This window comes from Carassius carassius, chromosome 19 (assembly GCF_963082965.1).
Source record: "Carassius carassius chromosome 19, fCarCar2.1, whole genome shotgun sequence".
In the NCBI taxonomy this organism is placed as follows: domain Eukaryota; kingdom Metazoa; phylum Chordata; class Actinopteri; order Cypriniformes; family Cyprinidae; genus Carassius; species Carassius carassius.
The window spans coordinates 18,840,240-18,857,675 of NC_081773.1; the positions used below are offsets into that span (position 1 = coordinate 18,840,240).

General features: G+C 35.9%; 1 protein-coding gene across 5 annotated transcripts in view; it reads left to right on the plus strand.

The window, feature by feature from the left end:
• The window catches only part of LOC132095294 (dachshund homolog 1-like), a 109,723-nt gene that overhangs the window by 58,212 nt on the left and 34,075 nt on the right, over positions 1 to 17,436 (plus strand). For all 5 annotated transcript variants that reach the window (XM_059500141.1, XM_059500142.1, XM_059500143.1 and 2 more), the window contains exon 3: positions 6,240 to 6,401. In XM_059500141.1, coding sequence (XP_059356124.1) covers positions 6,240 to 6,401 — 162 coding nt within the window. The remainder of the gene's footprint in view (positions 1 to 6,239; positions 6,402 to 17,436) is intronic.

Sequence of the window (17,436 nt, forward strand, 5' to 3'; positions counted from 1 at the left end):
GCATTCTCTCTCTAAACTTGAAATTAAGGGGAAACTATTGAAATTCCAGCTTGGCAACAGAACTGGTAATCTTGAACAATGCCGCTGAAGCATTAGCGAACCATTCGGCTTGGGAAACTGTGTCCAGCTGCCCCTCCATGTTTGAGTGAGGTCAGCCTATCAGTGTCTTGTTTAGAAACAGGAACTCAAAGGCCATGTGGTACAGGATGAGAGCCCAGGATGAGAGTCTACTCTTATTTAGTCCTCAGCAACCACGACAAAAACCCTTTGATATCCAGGCCTTTAAACCATGAGAGAGGCTCTGATCTTGACATTTTGGTTGGGACTTCTAAAGAAAAGTAACATTTTATACAATTAGGTTTGTAAAGGTCTTTGGTAGTTTGGCTGATGACACGGCATGCAATGAGCAGATGCAGTGAGATTTGCTCACATTCGTCTTTCACGTCTTGGATAGCACTAGTCTGGGAGAGCAAATGTAAACAACAGTTAAAAACAGCATGGAGTGCTCCTAGTTCTTTTGTTAATGTAGCCTTCATCATAAAGCGGTGTGATTGTAATGTTGGCAAATGTTTAGGGACTTTGTGAACAACAGTGTTTTAAAGCAGCACTTGAGATGTTTTTCTTCCATAGTATGCCATTTAACACCACAGTTACACTGCTAGAATAGCATCATTCATTCCTTTTATATTGAGCTGGTGACTTTATAGTTAACACATATAATGTGTACAAAATATCCCTAAATGTCTGAGGTTAAGACATAAGATGTGTGTGTGAGAGAGAGAGAGTGTGTTCAAAATCTGGGGTTGGTCATATATATACATATTATTATTATTATTATTATTATTATTATTATTATTATTATTATTATTATTATTATTATTATTTTTAAAAGAGTAATTTTTTTACTCTTAATTTATTATTTTTATTTCAAATAAAATCATATAATTTGAAATATTATATTGTTTGTATACTGTATATATTATCAAATTTCAATTAATCATAATATATATATATATATATATATATATATATATATATATATATATATATATTTAATTGATCAAAAGTGACAGTAAAGACATTTATAATATTACAAAAGAGAAAAATGTTCACACAAAAATATGAACGCAGCATGTTGGTTTTTAACATTAAAAAATAATAAATATTGTTTGAGCACCAAATTCAGAATATTAAATTGTTTTCTGAAGGATATGACAGTGAAGACCGGAGCTGCTTAAAATTCTTTGTCATCACAGGAATAATTTACATTTTTCAAATGATTTTATTCTAAATAAAAATAAATTAGAGATATTTGAGCATTAGAGTCTTCTTTTAAAAACAATAAAAAAAATGTGACCAATCCCAGACTTTTGAACACTCACACACACACACACACACACACACACACACACACACACTTGACACTTTAACAGTTTCTCACAGCTATGCAGGAAATTACATCATAGTATTATTCCATCAGTCTGTCATCAGGTGGACACAGTCAACTAGAAATGCAGTGAGAATGGGAGGATTGACACAAAAAGAGGTTAATGAAACATGTAGCCCTTCACACAGATGCAAGATTACACTGTCATAAACAGATCAGTCAACTCTAATGCGACTCTCACACCCAGTGTCGGCAGCTCATAATTGATGTGCGGTATTTGGCTGTAATGCAGATGGAACAATTCAGATGCATTAATTCACCCAGTCTTCGCTGGCACAACCTCAGCTTTGAGCGAGCGATCGGTCCTCAATAGTCACTGGAACAGAGCTCATTTCTGCAAATACACTGGGTAAATAGAGTGAAATTTGGCCTCAACCTCTATTAGGAGCCCACAACATTAAGTCAGTAGATAAGCACTTGCTTATCATAAGCATGGCTAAGTCACTCTTTGTGTACTGATGTGAAGTTAATCTGATCTTAATTTAATTACACTATTAGTGGAAGGAGGCACACACATTCCTTATTTGTTATAAGAATGTTCTGACATTGAGCAGGTATAGGGCAGCCCGCATGTTAATTAATAATGAACATTCTGACAATATTCAGAGGCATGACAGCGTTAAGCCAGTCTGCTGCTGGTTCCTTTGCATATTAATAGATCCTTCATTATTATTTAATATGACAGCTGCTCCAAGGGCTACGATCAGACCCCATCTCTATTATTTGCTGTTTTGTGCGCAGTATGACAGTACCATGCGATTCTTTATTTGTCAAAGTCTCCTCCCCACGCCACCGTCTTGCGCCTGTCTGCCCACTCGTTCTCTCTAAGGCTCAGCTGTTTATATATGGCTGAAGAGATCCTTGTGTCTGTGAGAAAACAGACATGGGCGTCTGAATCTAAAGGTGACTTTAAAAAGTCGAAACATTGCGATCTGCTATTGGTGCTTTGCATACTAATGAATGCTAATTGAGGAAGGAGTGGGTTGCTCGTTGTGATGTTCAGTCGTTCACGGGCACTACGAGTGGACTTGTTGCTGATGTGAAGAACGGTTTGTGGATAGGCACTCTGATGTAGATGTTACAGTCAAACACCCTTGTAGCCTACGTTGGATGTAATCTGTGATCTAATGAACCAGACTATCTCTCTGGAACAATACTGAATGATAATTTAAAGGAGGATCCATAAACATGAATACAGTTTCCTCTTGCATGTTTGTAGTTTGTAGCAGTGCTTCTCAATTGGTTTTACCTCATAATTTATTTATTTTGATATTTCATAATTAGTATTTAAAATTGTATTATATCTGATTATATATTGTCTCATAAACATGCCACAAACCATGTTTATCCTATATTAACTATATTTATTCTAGTCTGGGTTGTATCTCCTTTTTAATTTTGTGCTGTTGTTGAAAATCACAAAAATTATTTATTTATTTATTTATTGTTTGTTTGTTCATTTATTTGTTTGTTTGTTTATTATGATCAAATATTTTATAATAAGTATTTATAATTTTATTATATCTAATTATATATTGTCTCAAAAACAAGCCATGTTTTATACGAACTAATATTTAATCTAGTCTGGGTTGGATCTCCATTTTCCTTTTGTGGTGTTGTTAAAAAATTGCAAAATGTATTTATTTATTTTTTAGTTTGATAAAACACGTTATAATGAATATTTATAGTTGTATTATATCTAATTATATATTGACTCAAAAACATGTCACAAACCTTCCTATGCAAACAAAGATTTAATCAAGTCTGGGTTGCATGTCCTGTGTTTACACTTTTATTATTATATGTAATTATATATTGTTGCAAAAACGTTTATCCTATGTGAATGTATATTTAATTAAGTATTGGGTGTGTCTACTTTTTCCTTTTGTGTTGTTGTTGAACATTTATTCATTTTCTTTTCTTTTTTTTTTGTGGCTGAAGGATCAGTTTTTCCTAAATTCTTAAAAGTTTATTGAGAAGTAAAGCCTTTGCCTGGAATAACACTGTTTTTAAAGTAATCAAAGCTTATTTTGCTATCAACAATAATGCGGTTAGTTGCATATGTTTTGTCATTGCTATCTTTGACTTGAACATTTTTTATTGACATTCCACCAGCCGAGAGCCACTAGTTTATGCTGTAATTGACTAATTGAGCAGGAAATTATGGTAAGCTGTTTATTGACACCATCCATACCTGCAGGACATTCCATATAGACATATCCATTTAGTTAATAAATTAATATGATATGTGTTTAATGCATTACTGAATTCCCCTAAATGCAACTCAAGTGCCAGACTTTTTCACGCAAGCAACTGGAAGGCGATTTTATTCTTTTATTTTTTTTCTTCACAGGTCTCTGCTATGCATACATCATTTAGAAAACAGTTGACTCTCTCCCATTAGACACAAATGAAGATTGACCTTCAGTGCGACTGGAGGCCATATTTATCCCCCCCCCCCCACCCACCCCCCGCAGCTCTGGAGCATGAATATACAACAGCAAACGAGAGCGGCCGCTCCGACACTGTGTATACGATTCATCAATATGGTACTGGTGTACTTTAAAATGCAAACAAGCCCAGAAAGCCGGTGGCATGCAATGTTGCCCACACCATCTGCCTATCTGCTGCTGGGGAGGCAAGGTGGTGTATTAATGCCACATGTTTGATATCTTTCTTTTTTCCTTTCTCTTCACGCTCAGGAAAGGAGACAGAGGCCAAATGGCCACAGTTGAATTATATCAGTGAATGTGACAGTTTAGTGATGATGAATTTACCAATTGGCCGCCCTCACTTGAGAAGGATTGATGGTACATTAGAGGATTTGTGGATTTTAAGTACGAAAAATTGTAAATACTGACTGAATCTTTTGCTAAAAAGCCATACGTAGTATATCTCTCAAATTAGCAACAAATAGCAGATGTTTAATTATATGGAAATAACACATACAATTGACTGACTAATGTAATGTAAATTTTATCATATGTATTCAGTGGTATATTTATCTGCCACAATAATGTGTAGATAATTATGGAGTGGAATTTCTTAAATATTAATATGCAGTTAATTAATTGGCATATCTTGTAATTAATTGGATTTATTTTGAATTGATTAGCAGGGTAATAAATACATATACTGAATTCATATCTATTTAAATGTTAAAATGCATTCAGTTATGACATTTAATATTTTTATGAAGTTGCTCAGCCCTTATCCCAGAATCCACTTAGCCGTTTAATCTCATACATGAGACTATTGTACTGTAACCATTGTCAATACACTGTATGTATAAAATGAGACGGAAATCACAGGATTCACTGAACACCGCTGAAAAAAGTAAAAAAGCTCAGCTTTGATTCATCCATTCACATCATTTCATTAATCTTCATTCATGGATTCAAGGTCTCTTTCAAGGATCCTCCTTTTACCTATTGTGAGTCTCTCAGGTGTTTTGTCTTTGAAAAAGAGTAAATGACAGCGAGTCAGTTCTTTATCCAATCTCCCCGTCTCGACTGTCCTCCTTTTAAACAAATCAAACAATGGAAAAAAATGATTGCCACTGGAGCCAAAAGACTTTGAATCTCAGCGTTCCTGTTCATTCAGAGGGAATAACAATGGATTTGAAGTCAGATGAGAGGATTTACTGTTTGAGATGTTTCACACATTTGTGTGTGTATGTGTGTGATTTAAGCTCGTCTTTGGTTTCCCACTGTTTCAGACTGTTTGTTTTCACTTTGTCATACATTTATTTACAAACAGAAACCATGGCAACATGTCAGTCCTGATATGTTCTCCTGACTCCATCTGTCACCATCAAAGCTCAACGGCGTCATCTTTGCATTTAGAGGGAAAAAGAGACGGAAATCAGAGAAGACGTACATGACAGTGAGGCTTCCAGCAGAAAATGTTGCCTCAGTCCAATGGGGCCAGCTGTGTAATCAAAAACAGCAAAGCTACTGTCGGTGATGGGATGCAAATGATCCGCTCTAGTTAAGAGGCTAGTGATGGGAGAAAAGACAGTGTCAAACAGTTGAAGAGTGGGAAGCAGTTTCCCCCCTTCTTTCAGTGATCTCAAAAACATGAGTTTAAAATTGTTCTTATGCATGATTACATAAATAATATTTCAATATTGGATACTACTGAATGCTAAAACTGGATACATTTATTAATTTTTTCTTTGCAGATCTCAATTTATTGTAGCATTTTAAGCAGTCACTTTTAGCTTTTATTTATTTGTTTGTTTCCAAAAAAATTTAAATCCTTTGTTTAGAAAATAATATTCAATATTTCAACAATCCAAAAATGTTTTGTGTCAGTAATTTCTTTTAATTATTATTTTCATTATTATTATTATTATTATTATTATTTTTTTTTTTTTTGCAAGGATGCTATAACATTAAGTAAAAACAGTAATATTGTGAAATATATTACAATTTAAAATAACTTTTCTGTTTTATTATAAGATTTCATTTATTTTTGTGATGGCTAAGCTGATTTTTCATCAACCATTACTTAATTATTTAGTATCACATGATCCTTCAGAAATCATTCTAATATGCTGATTTGAATCAAGATATATTTCTTATTTTTATCAGTGTTATCTTTGTAATATTTATTTCCGGAAACAGTTTTCTTCAATAAATAGAAAGATTAAAAGAACATTATTTAAAACAGAAATATTTTGTAATAGATAGATAGATAGAAGCATTTCTTGACCAGTCCTTTGTTTTAAGTCCATTTTAGTTGAATCTTTATGATGCGGGGACTCCCTCTTTATGTCCTCCTGCTGTAGGCCTCACAGCCGCTGCTGCAGCAGCCGCAGCCGCCACCAACGCTGCCATCGCAGAGGCCATGAAAGTGAAGAAGATCAAACTGGAGGTGATGAGCAGCTACCATGGAAGCAACACCCAGCATGGGGTCGACTCAGAGAACGGAGACCTTAGCTCCAGTGTCGGTGAGTCACCATCCACCAGCAACATGACTCACACTGCATGCAGGCCTGGTATTAGCAAACATCTCATGATACATCACAAGTGCTCAGGCCAGACACATCACAGTTTACACTTAGGAGTAACATACATCTCAAATGTGCCTTCTGGGACTCCTTGTGATCAGATTTTGAGGGGAGGGTCTCATGACTAAATGTTGATAAAGTGACAATAAAAGCAAAAAGATTTAATTTGTTGGCCTGGCAGTAGCACTTTTAGCTTAGCTTAGCATAGATCATTAATCTGATTAGACTGTTAGCATCTCGTTCAACAATGACCAAAGAGTTTCTATATTTTTCCAATTTTCCTATTTGACTCTTCTGTACTTACATCGTGTACTAAGACCGACTGAAAATTAAAAGTTGTGATTTTCTAGGCTTATATGGCTAGGAACTATACTCTCAATCTGGCATAATAATCAAAGAACTTTGCTGCCATATTATGGGTGCAGCAAGAGCAATGATATTACGCAGCGCCGGAAAATAGTTCTGTTATTGCTAACAGTCTAATCAGATTCAATGATCTATACTAAGCTAAGATAAAACTGCTAACACCTGACCCAGATTGCGGCATTAAATTAAGATCTGCTCATGTTATGTATTTTTAGTTTTAGGCCTTTTTACAGTGTTGCGCATTTAAACCAATCAAACACAATTCTGTTGAGTTTAAGAATACAATGGCAAAACAGAAGCATTCAGATGAGTCATTGCTGAAACTAATCAGTTTTGTTGAGTGTGTGCATGTTCGCTGACTGAATTCCAGACTCTTGTGAATTCCCTCATCATAAACAACAAAGCGCAGTTGTACTATATGTACATGGCAAGTAAGATATTAATTTCACAGTGTCTACAGCTTAAGTGATTATAACAATCTGTGTTTTTTTTTTTTTTTGAGAGTGCTTGCGATGGATCAATGTTAGTGATAATGTCACTTTCTATATTTAATTTAATCACTGTTTGAGTAATTGTGGAAAGGAAATGTTATATAATTATACATTTCTGACATTTTATTAAATTGTAATCATGTTAAATAAAAAATATTGTAAAAATTAAATTTTCTTTTTTTAAAGTGGAGTGTTCCTTTAAGCATTCGCAGGAGCCCAATTGTACCCCTACTTAGCACTGTCCAGTCAGATGAGCAGAAACTGACCAGTAGTACTCAAATGTCTTAATGCTAGTGTTATCAAGGCGTCATACTTTATACTTTAAGGGATAGTTCACCAAAAAATGACAATTCTGTTGTTTCAAACCTGTATGACTTTCATTCTTTTTTGGAAACAAAATAAGATATTTTGAAGAATTAAACTGTTTTTGTCTATACTTTTTCCATCAGTTGGGTCCAAAAACACACTTTGACATTTTTTAACATATCATCTATTTATAATCCGCAAAAGAAAGTCTGTTTTTAAAGTTTAGTTCAGGTTTGGAATAACATTTTTGAGTGAACTATCCCTTTAAGAAGGGTTATCTGCTGTTATAAAACTAAGCATAATCCCTGCTATTTACCTACTTAAAATATGTTCTTGAACTCACATAAACGGCAAAGGTCCAAATCTAAAAGGAAACTCAAAAGCTATGTGTAATCTTCTTTTGAGCAATCAGTTTGTTTGGTTGATTCCAAATTCATCATTAGCAGGTAATGCACTTTTAAAGTAGCTACACATCAAATGCATCCATGAGCACTTTATCCCAAAGCTAATAGCTATTAAGCAAGCCGCTAATTCAATTTGGTGAAGGAAATTGGTTTTGAATGTCCCCCGCTCCAATTAATCGTTTCTCAGATACATTCAGATTTTTTCTCTCTCTTTGCAACATTACTTAAAGCTATTTTTTGTGGAAATTACACTGTTATATTAAACCACAAATCCATTACAAATGATTCAGTTACCATAATCCCTGAGCTGAACTGTGCGCGTGTGATTTCCATTGTGAATATCCACCCTGCGTAGAGGATTTCCCAGCTGCATTTGACACTAGGAGTTTTGGCAAAACACGGCATGCTCTAAGCAGATTTATCGAAAGGAAGCCATGTGGAGCTGAGGTCATCCAACAGCGAATGGCGGCAGGGGTCCGCGAGGTCATCGAAATAAAGATAAATACGAATCAGAATAGGCGAGGCTGCGGCAATGGAGCTAATAAGAAACTGTTTTTATCTTTTTACAATTTAAATTGTAACCTTGAGCACACAGACTCCCTGAAGAATAATAATTCCCGGGCCCAGCCGTGAGCGAAGGAGCCGAACTAGAGAGGCATTAGAAGCTTTGAGTGAAATATATGGCCGCGACGCCTCTCCGGCCCATCCACAATCAATTGGATTCTTTTACTTTAATATTTACTCGCAGCGATGAGATGCTAGTCTGCATGGTGATGAACAGTCTTCCTCTGGCGTTTGAAGGTGACCTGTCACCGCGTATGGACAAATCTCTCGCTCGCAGAAATGTAGAAAATAAATCATTAAAGGCAGGCGGGCCTCTCATTCCGGGATTTAAATCACTCCCAGATTTATGATTTAAATTAATGCTTCGTTTGGTCAAAAGAACAGAGGCCGAGACAAATGATGTTTGGTACTGAAGCCATCCTAATATTGATTACTGGATGTCAGTGCAATTTCTTGTTTATATCCAGCACTCTCCTGTGACGGTGTGGCCAATAGGAGTCACCCACATGATAAGAGGGCGAAATATAGCTGCTTCTATTCAGCCAGCCAGAGGGGAGAAACAAGCTCCTTTCAGCCTTTAATTGCAACATAAATTAGGTTTTTAAGTGAAATAGACAGTGTTTTCCATTCCCCTTCTCCCAGCGAATTCCCTCACTGCTTCGGATCATTACGGCATTAAAACAGAAAGGTCATTTCGCCAGAGAACCGAGAGAGATATTACATCTGGGTGTTTTAAAAGTGTGCCAGAGAAAACGCACAACTGTGAAAATAAACTCTTAGCTGCGGTGCGTTGCTCTGCTGCCTTCTGCTTTTCTGAGCGTCGTGATTCCCTCTAATGCTTTTGGACTGTGAATGCCTATTATGTCCTGCTTATAGGCGCTTTCTGCAGCTGGAGTCCAGAGTCTGAAATCATTTGATAGATATAGAGATGACTTTAGAACAGAGGAACTCAGCTAAACTATCCAGACAGGAGTGGACAATGTCATGAGCAGGAAGTGAGCCAGTGCTATATTAAAACAGCTGCTCATGCGGTGAGGTTTTATTTTGAGACACTCCGTTACATGTAAGTGTAATAATTTTTTTAATGTCACTTAAAGGGGTATACACAGGCCACACCACCAAAAATAATAATAATAATAATAATAATAATAATAATAATTTATTATTACTACAACAACTACTACTACTGCTACTACTGCTTCTACTGGTGATGTTGTTGTCTGTGAAGTGTTATCTCTTCTAGTGACATTAGAAAATGTTATTTTTGTTGTTATTATTGTTATTGTTTTGTAAGTGATGCAAAAGTTGCCACTGTAAGGGTGTTGTGAATGGTTAAAAGTACATTTAGTAGAGTTTCTAAACTCTAAAAAAATATTTATCAAAGTGGTAAATAAAACTCTAAAGATTATCAGGGTACATTCTACAAGAAAATGCTATTTTATTTATTCCAGTTGAAAAATCATGTTTCGTTATCTGTTACTTGATATTTCATATAAACAGAGAATTTCTGAGTGAAAATTGTAGATAAATTGTAAATAAATCCTTCACCATTTTTTTCAGTGTAGAATATTCTGTATGGTCGCTACTCCATACACAAATCCCCCCACCCCTCCAAATATGAATCCTATTATATACCTCCACTGATATATATTCTGATGGAGATTTACATTACAGTCTAGAACAGATTTAGACTGAAGTGTGTGAAGGGCATTGTACTCTCCTCTGGACCTGTTGGTGTTGATACAAATTGGCTGGGCTAATGTTTCTTCTGCATTAAATATTCAACTCAGTCACTCTCACTAGCTTGCATCACTATTATTAATTGCATAAACAGAGAGAAAAAACATTAGCCAGTTTAAGTTGGAGCCAAGTAGCCAGACACCCTGAGCGAGAGAGGAGGAGGCAAACATGATTAAGCTTAGCGCTCGCTTCCCTTTTAATTCCTCCCCAGCTTTTTTTCCAAAGAAGTGGGGGTTCCCTTCTCTTACAATGTGGATATTTCCATTGACTCACAGGAAATGGGACAATTACAGATCACAAACCAAGCAAAACATGTGCCTGGAAGAAACACAAACAGCAATGCATTCCCTCGCATTGAATTGACCTGAATCAAAACCAACACATGCCCTTTTCAAGCAAGATGAATTGTTTGCTTATTTATTCATTTTTATTTGCTTTATTTCCCTTTCTTGCAACTCACGCATTTGCAGCCTTCGGGTTAAGAAATGGAAGGAGGTGAAAAGAATCTCTCTCTTGGTGGCCACTGGGTGCCATTTTGCATCTGATTCCTTGCCACGGCAACGTTAATGGACCTTAAATCCTCTCCGTAATTAGATGGGGGAATTGTGTGTAGCACCAACCAGATGATGCTGCCATAATGAAATAAGCGACAAACTTTCAGGCATGTATGTGCGCGTGGGTTTGTGTAGGTTTCTGCTATTTAGCGAGTTAGCGTGCTTAGACCCGGCCCAGACCTGGCGTCAGGGCTGGTGACAGGTGTATATGTTGGGGACAGAATTAAAAGTGAAGGGGGGGAGATGATGGGTGGGCCTCCCACCATCAATGAGGTCAGGCTGCTAATTCCACCAGGCTTCTTCTGGCAGAGGAGGCCAGCACTCAAGAGATGGATCTGCAGAGAGACCGCAGCTGTAAGCGTGGAGGAGCTAATTGGTCCTTATCTTGCTGTCCCATTCATCTTCATTTTTTACCAATTACCAAGCATTATCTGTTTTCTCGGTTGGATATGGGAGTTAATCCTTTTTGGTTAAGCTGCTGGTGCAGCTTGCAAATTTCCACTGTTGGAGCGGGTGAAAGAGTCAGAGTGAAAAACAAACTCGGGAAACTTCTCATCATTGTACACAGGAAGGAATCGATTGGAAATGACATCACGGGAGGGAAGGGAAAAAACAGCGGGGAGGTGGGGAATCAATTATTGGTGTTATAATTCAAGTTCTCGTTTGCAAACGTTGCAGTGCCATTGATTTAGTTGTTTTCATTGCACTTGCCATTATTGACTTGTTAAAACCATATTTTATTCTCATCGGTGGTTTCAAATGTGCAGCCAATCAACCGGTGGTGTTTCAAATCTTGTAATAATTACTCAAAATGTATTAAATTGTGGAAGAATTTTTAGACGCTTCAAAGGGGAAAGAGCCGTCTTTGAAGCAATCATAATCTCTCTTATTGTACACTTAACCATATGGATAAGCTTGTAAACATATTAATAACTGTAAGATTCATGCCTCTTATTGTACTTGTTACACTGTCAAGAGAGATCTCGTCACAAATTCATCGCATCACTGCGTCAAGAGCTCTACGATGCTTTTAACTGACACTGAGGAAGTCGGTAGTGGTGCGATATCTGTCTGATGAGCGCTGTCACATTTCCTCAGCACCTATCAAAAAACATAGACCCTGAATCTATTGTCTTTATAGCAGGCACATCCATCATGCATCAGGGCCATGTCGCGTCTTTATAATCAGCCAGCTTGTACATCGAGCCCTCATTTAGCGTAAAGCATTCTTGCTCAATGCCGGGCCTCTTAAAATAGCTCCCCATAGAGGATGGATTGAGTGAGCCATGCCTCCTGCTCTTTGATAGGATCTGTTTGGTCACACACAGCACCAGCTGTCATCTCAGCCTCGACTGCTGTGATTTAATTAGTCTGTTTATGTCCTTTCTAATAATAAATCCCACACTGTGGAAGGACAAATCCAACAAGGGTTGCGCTTTGTTTTTCAATCTGGCGGCCTCGCACTGCTAAACGTGGCACGGCAACGGCAAACAGAAGAAAGTTTTTGCTTTAATCGTGTCTGTCTGTTTAACTTTCACTTTTTCTTCTTCTCTTTTCTCATGCCTTCATCTAAGTCAGGTTGATATACAGTTAAACAGATATATCAATATTTCTAAATATAAAATGGAAAAGTTATATTTAATGGAATATACTTAGTAAAACAATTGAATACCATACAATGTGTTTTTAGTAACAACAACAACAAAAAAAGGTAAATAAAAATACAAAATGGAAAATACATGACTCATGGACTTTTGACATTTGAGTGATAATGCAAATGAATCTCAACAAATGAACTATATGTAAAGAAAGCATGCAGATGACTATTCATTTAAACATACTTAGAGTTTTTAATCAATGAACCAAAGTGAACAGTTTGAATTGATTTAGCGAAACTAGCTTAGATCTAGTTTATAGATACTCTCTTCAGGAAACTTACTTGGCAAAGTGCAATGAAATCATCATCATAGTCATGATGTTGCTTAAAATGTTGCTTACAAATATAGTATGAAAATGTGTAATTTTGCCCAGAAGTCTGCTGAGTGAAAAACCAGCCAGCAGCTAAACGGCAAAAACACGTTATTCACTTCCTAGCCACATCTGAGTCGCACCGGCAGAAGTCAGGGCAATGATTCATTACTTATTACTCGCTAACTGAGTCCCACCAGGCATTTAGCATCACAGATAGCCAGTTCCTTCAAAACCACCTCACCTGTGTCAGTTTACAGTGTTGAATGCTGTTTTGTCTCACCTTAAACATCAGCACGGCTCTTCACGGGAAGACAGGAAGCATTAGTAATAGCTCTGAGACCGCAATGAGAACCAGGGCTGAGTTTAGAGAGACACGCGGCCTCTCCTGGGCATTCGTTTCTGAGTGCCTCTATTAGTGTGTTGTGCTCCTGGGAAGCAGGTGACAGATAAGTGGAGAGCGCCACACATTTTAATAGAATTTAAAAAAGATAACTCGATAATCACTTACTTTTTTAATGAAGTCGAATTGCTTGTTTTAATTCCGGTTGCATCGACAGTTAAGCATCAGCATAAAATTTAATATGCATGATTTTGGGAGAGGGGGGGAGTCGTGTGTAAAAATGTGCAAAGCTCTGGTGTACACAAATGCCTACAACTGCAGAAACAGATTACAAAATGGGAATTGATTAAACATTATTTCTGTAATGATCCGTATCATGCTCTATCATCTCTGAAAAGCAGCACTGCTCCACGTTACTGCAGTGAGCCAACACTCTACGTGTTCAAGTAGATATTTTTGTGGACAAAATTAAATAAATAAGTAACCAGTTTACTTGTCGAGCCTCATCAACATTAAAGCTTGTTCTTCATTAATTGGATGAATTAATTTGGAGCCGTTTGATTCCGTTGTGAGATGTGGTTCGTTGCCTGTCCCTCTTTACTAATCTCTGTCAGGTTGCATTTATAAGTGGAATTGAGTGACCTTTGGAGGCAAAGATAGGGATGAAGAGATCTGCACAATTTGAAAAGACAATGTCACATGGTGTAAATGCGATGCATGTAATAAATGACATTCAACCTTTCACACACGATAAGCCTCTGTGGTCCATAGTGTGAAAGATGCATGCGCTTTGACTGCTTCAAATATTCCTCCGATAGGTCACCTCACTGCACTCAATTACGGGAAAGAAACAAACTGGAATGTGACGCATAAGCGCCGCGTCTTATAATGACAGAGAGGATGTGTTGCAGTCGGAATATTGCCATGATTATTGCAGTGATAATAACATTGCAGCAATTAAAACATGAGAAATGAAGGTGCGGTCATTATCACTCAAGGGTATCAATCATGCCTGCAGCCCCATTAACCCAAACCAGACAAGCGATCCTGCTCTGGGTCAGGCTCAAGTTACAGAAAGTAGCCCGCATTTAGCCCATGTAGTACATGTACGAAATACGGGAATCTGTGCAACTCAACTTTTCTTAGTAAGCTAATTGGAAATTTGAGTGCTCAAGAGTCCTGTTATGTTTAGTTTTTTTACTGAATGTCTTTAGAAGAAACGGAAATAAACACTTATACAGTTTAGAAGTAGAAAAATAATGTGATATCAAGTCAGATCATTTAAAGAGATCTCAACAGTGATTTTTCTTTTCTATTTGGAGACATAAAAAATATTTTTAAAGTCAATTCTCTCAATTCTCTATTTATATAATTCTTATGATAACGGTGGACTGAATTTGAAAAATCTTCGAATGATGGATTGTTCCTTGAAAGCCTCCTGGGTTGCTAAAATTTATCACAACAAACAATGGATCACAAGCCAGAGATTATATTCAACCTTTTCCTTTTTCTCAAATAGTATATTTCCTTTTTACCAATTAAAAGCAATACATATTGATAAAATATTTCAAAATAGTTTAAAAGAGTCATCACCATTCTTCAAGGATGCACTGAAAGCTTGGTTGAATTTCCAGTACCACCCTCCAGATACAGTTCAAGACATTCAGACACAGTTGCTATGGATGAATTCAAACATTACGGTTGGAGACAAGCCATTGTTGTGGGAGGAATGTGTCAAAAATGGGTTAATTTTTGTCAATGACCTTTTAGATTTATCTGAAGATTTTATTTCTTATGAAAACTTGAGAAATGTTTTTAGCATTTCTCTCAATCAGTTACAATTCAACCAGATGATTTCTGCAGTTCCTAAAACTTGGAAAATGAAACTGCAAAATGAAAAGAAGAATAAATTAATGGTTTGTCTCCCACCAATAAGATGCCTTAAATGTTTGTCTGGTGTAAAGATAAATAAAATAATATATATTTGGAATTTAAATATTACAGGCACTGCACTTTTTCCACACAGAACATGCCTGTTTTGGGAAGATGAATTTAATGATCCAATTTTATGGAAAGATTACTTTAGAACAATTTATAGAACTACAATCGATTCATATTCCTGAATATTTCAACTTAAAATCTTTTATAAAATTATTGCAACAAGAAAATCTCGTTTTAAATGGCAGATAAAAAAGGATCCCTGTTGCAGGTTCTGTGGGGATGAGGAGGAGTACCTGATGCATTTGTTTTATTTTTGCCCACATGTGGCTAAGTTTTGGGTCAGTATACAGTTATGGTTAAGGTCTATGGATATTGTTTTGCAAATTACACCTCAGAACATTTTGTTATGTGTCTTTGAGGGAAAATGCATACACATTTTGAATATGATTATTTTGATGGGTAAAATTTTTATTTTTAAAGCTAAAACTTTATCAAACTTATGTTTTATCAGTATATGCTAGCAACAATTATTGCAACAAATAACAACAGAATAACTGAGCATGAAAATAAATGGAATGTCTGCTTATTTGAGTTAGAGATATAAATATTAGGTGTACGTTCTTAAAGGTGCGCCATGTGTTATGGCATAAATGTTTTGCTAATTCTATTGTGTTTTTTGTTTATTGATTTTTTGATTAGTAGTATTGATTTATTTTATTTTTCATTTTCTTATGTTATTAACTTTGTTTGCTCTGTGCTTCGTTTTACTTTGCTTTCTTTTCATAACACTGTGTGGATGATTGTGGTTGTGGTATGAATGCATGGTGGGGTGGGTGGGGGGTTTGAAGCTTGTCTTGTTATTTTGCTCTGTAATAATAATAAAAATAAAAAAAGTCAATTCGCTCAATATATTATTGTATATTATTATGTGTAAAAATGTACATGTATTGTTTATTTTTTATTTATTTGTCTAAAATATAAAACAGTTGTGTGTCAAATAAAAATAGAATAAAATATTAATATAAAAAATCATATTTTCTTTAAGCAAGTTAAATAACCGGAAATCTCCACTTTCTTTGAATCTCATAGCTGTCATGAAGAAGCTGTTGTGATATTAATGAGATGTAGTTTTTCTTTTTATAGGAAGAACTAAAAAATATATATTTTTTAGGGGTTAGTTCACTCAAAAATGAAAATTAATTAATCACTTACCCTTATGTTAATCTAAACCAGTGTTAAAGTGTAGAATTATTTATATTTGTATACAGTTTTTAGTACTTTAGTAGTAGTTGTAGAATTAAGTTAAACTAATTTAAAATTAGAAATGTTGCCTTGGCAACCAACTGATATTTCAAGTTTTTTTTTCAGTTAATATTTATTTAATTTCAAGTAACAAAATATATTTTTAATTGCTTTAATTTTAGTTTCATATTTAGTTTTAGTTAACTGTAATAACCCTGATCTAAACCTCTTTGACTGTCTTTTTTCTGTCAAGCGCAAAATATAATATTTTTTGAACAATGTTTTATTTTTGTCCATATAATGACTCCATAAAATGACTCCGTTGCTTCCATAAAAACAAAACTGGACCCCATTGATTTTTATTGTGTGCATTACACACATAACACAGTTTTCACAGAAGAAGGAAAACAAAAAGTCATACAGGTTTGAAACACATGAGGATAAGTAATGATATCATTTAAATTTTGGGGTGAACTATTTCAATAAGCACATTCAGTAAGACCAAAGCAGTATGACAAACATAACAAACCTCCTTTCACATGGTATTTCAGAATAACACAAAGATGCAGCCTCTGCAACGTGATGCTAATTTTATAATTAAAACAGATGATGCAAGAGGCTGTCTTATCCACTGGAAAGCCTTCCTATGGACCCCTGCACTCTGTGATTGATAACGCCGTTCAATACATTTCATTTCAGAGTCCGAGTCAGAGTACAACTGCCTGCCATCGACCAAAAGCAATCTTTTTAAACGGGACCCTTTACTCAGTATCTGAAGTAAATGAATCCCCCTCCCTCCGCTCTGCCTGGGTGTCACAGTCTCTCGGGGGGGGGGGGTTATTGATTGGACTTGAATATATTGTACCCTCAGTGGAAACATCTGCTGGTAATGTCTGCTCCCTTCTGCTTTTCCTAAACCAGCAGAAGTTTATGGAGAATGATACAAGACACGTTTAAGCTGAAACCAGTTCAATTCCAAATTGGGTGTGCTTTCAGTAATATCCTGAAGCTTGTGCCTGGGTATCTCGTACCATGCAGGTAATTGTGTTAACCATC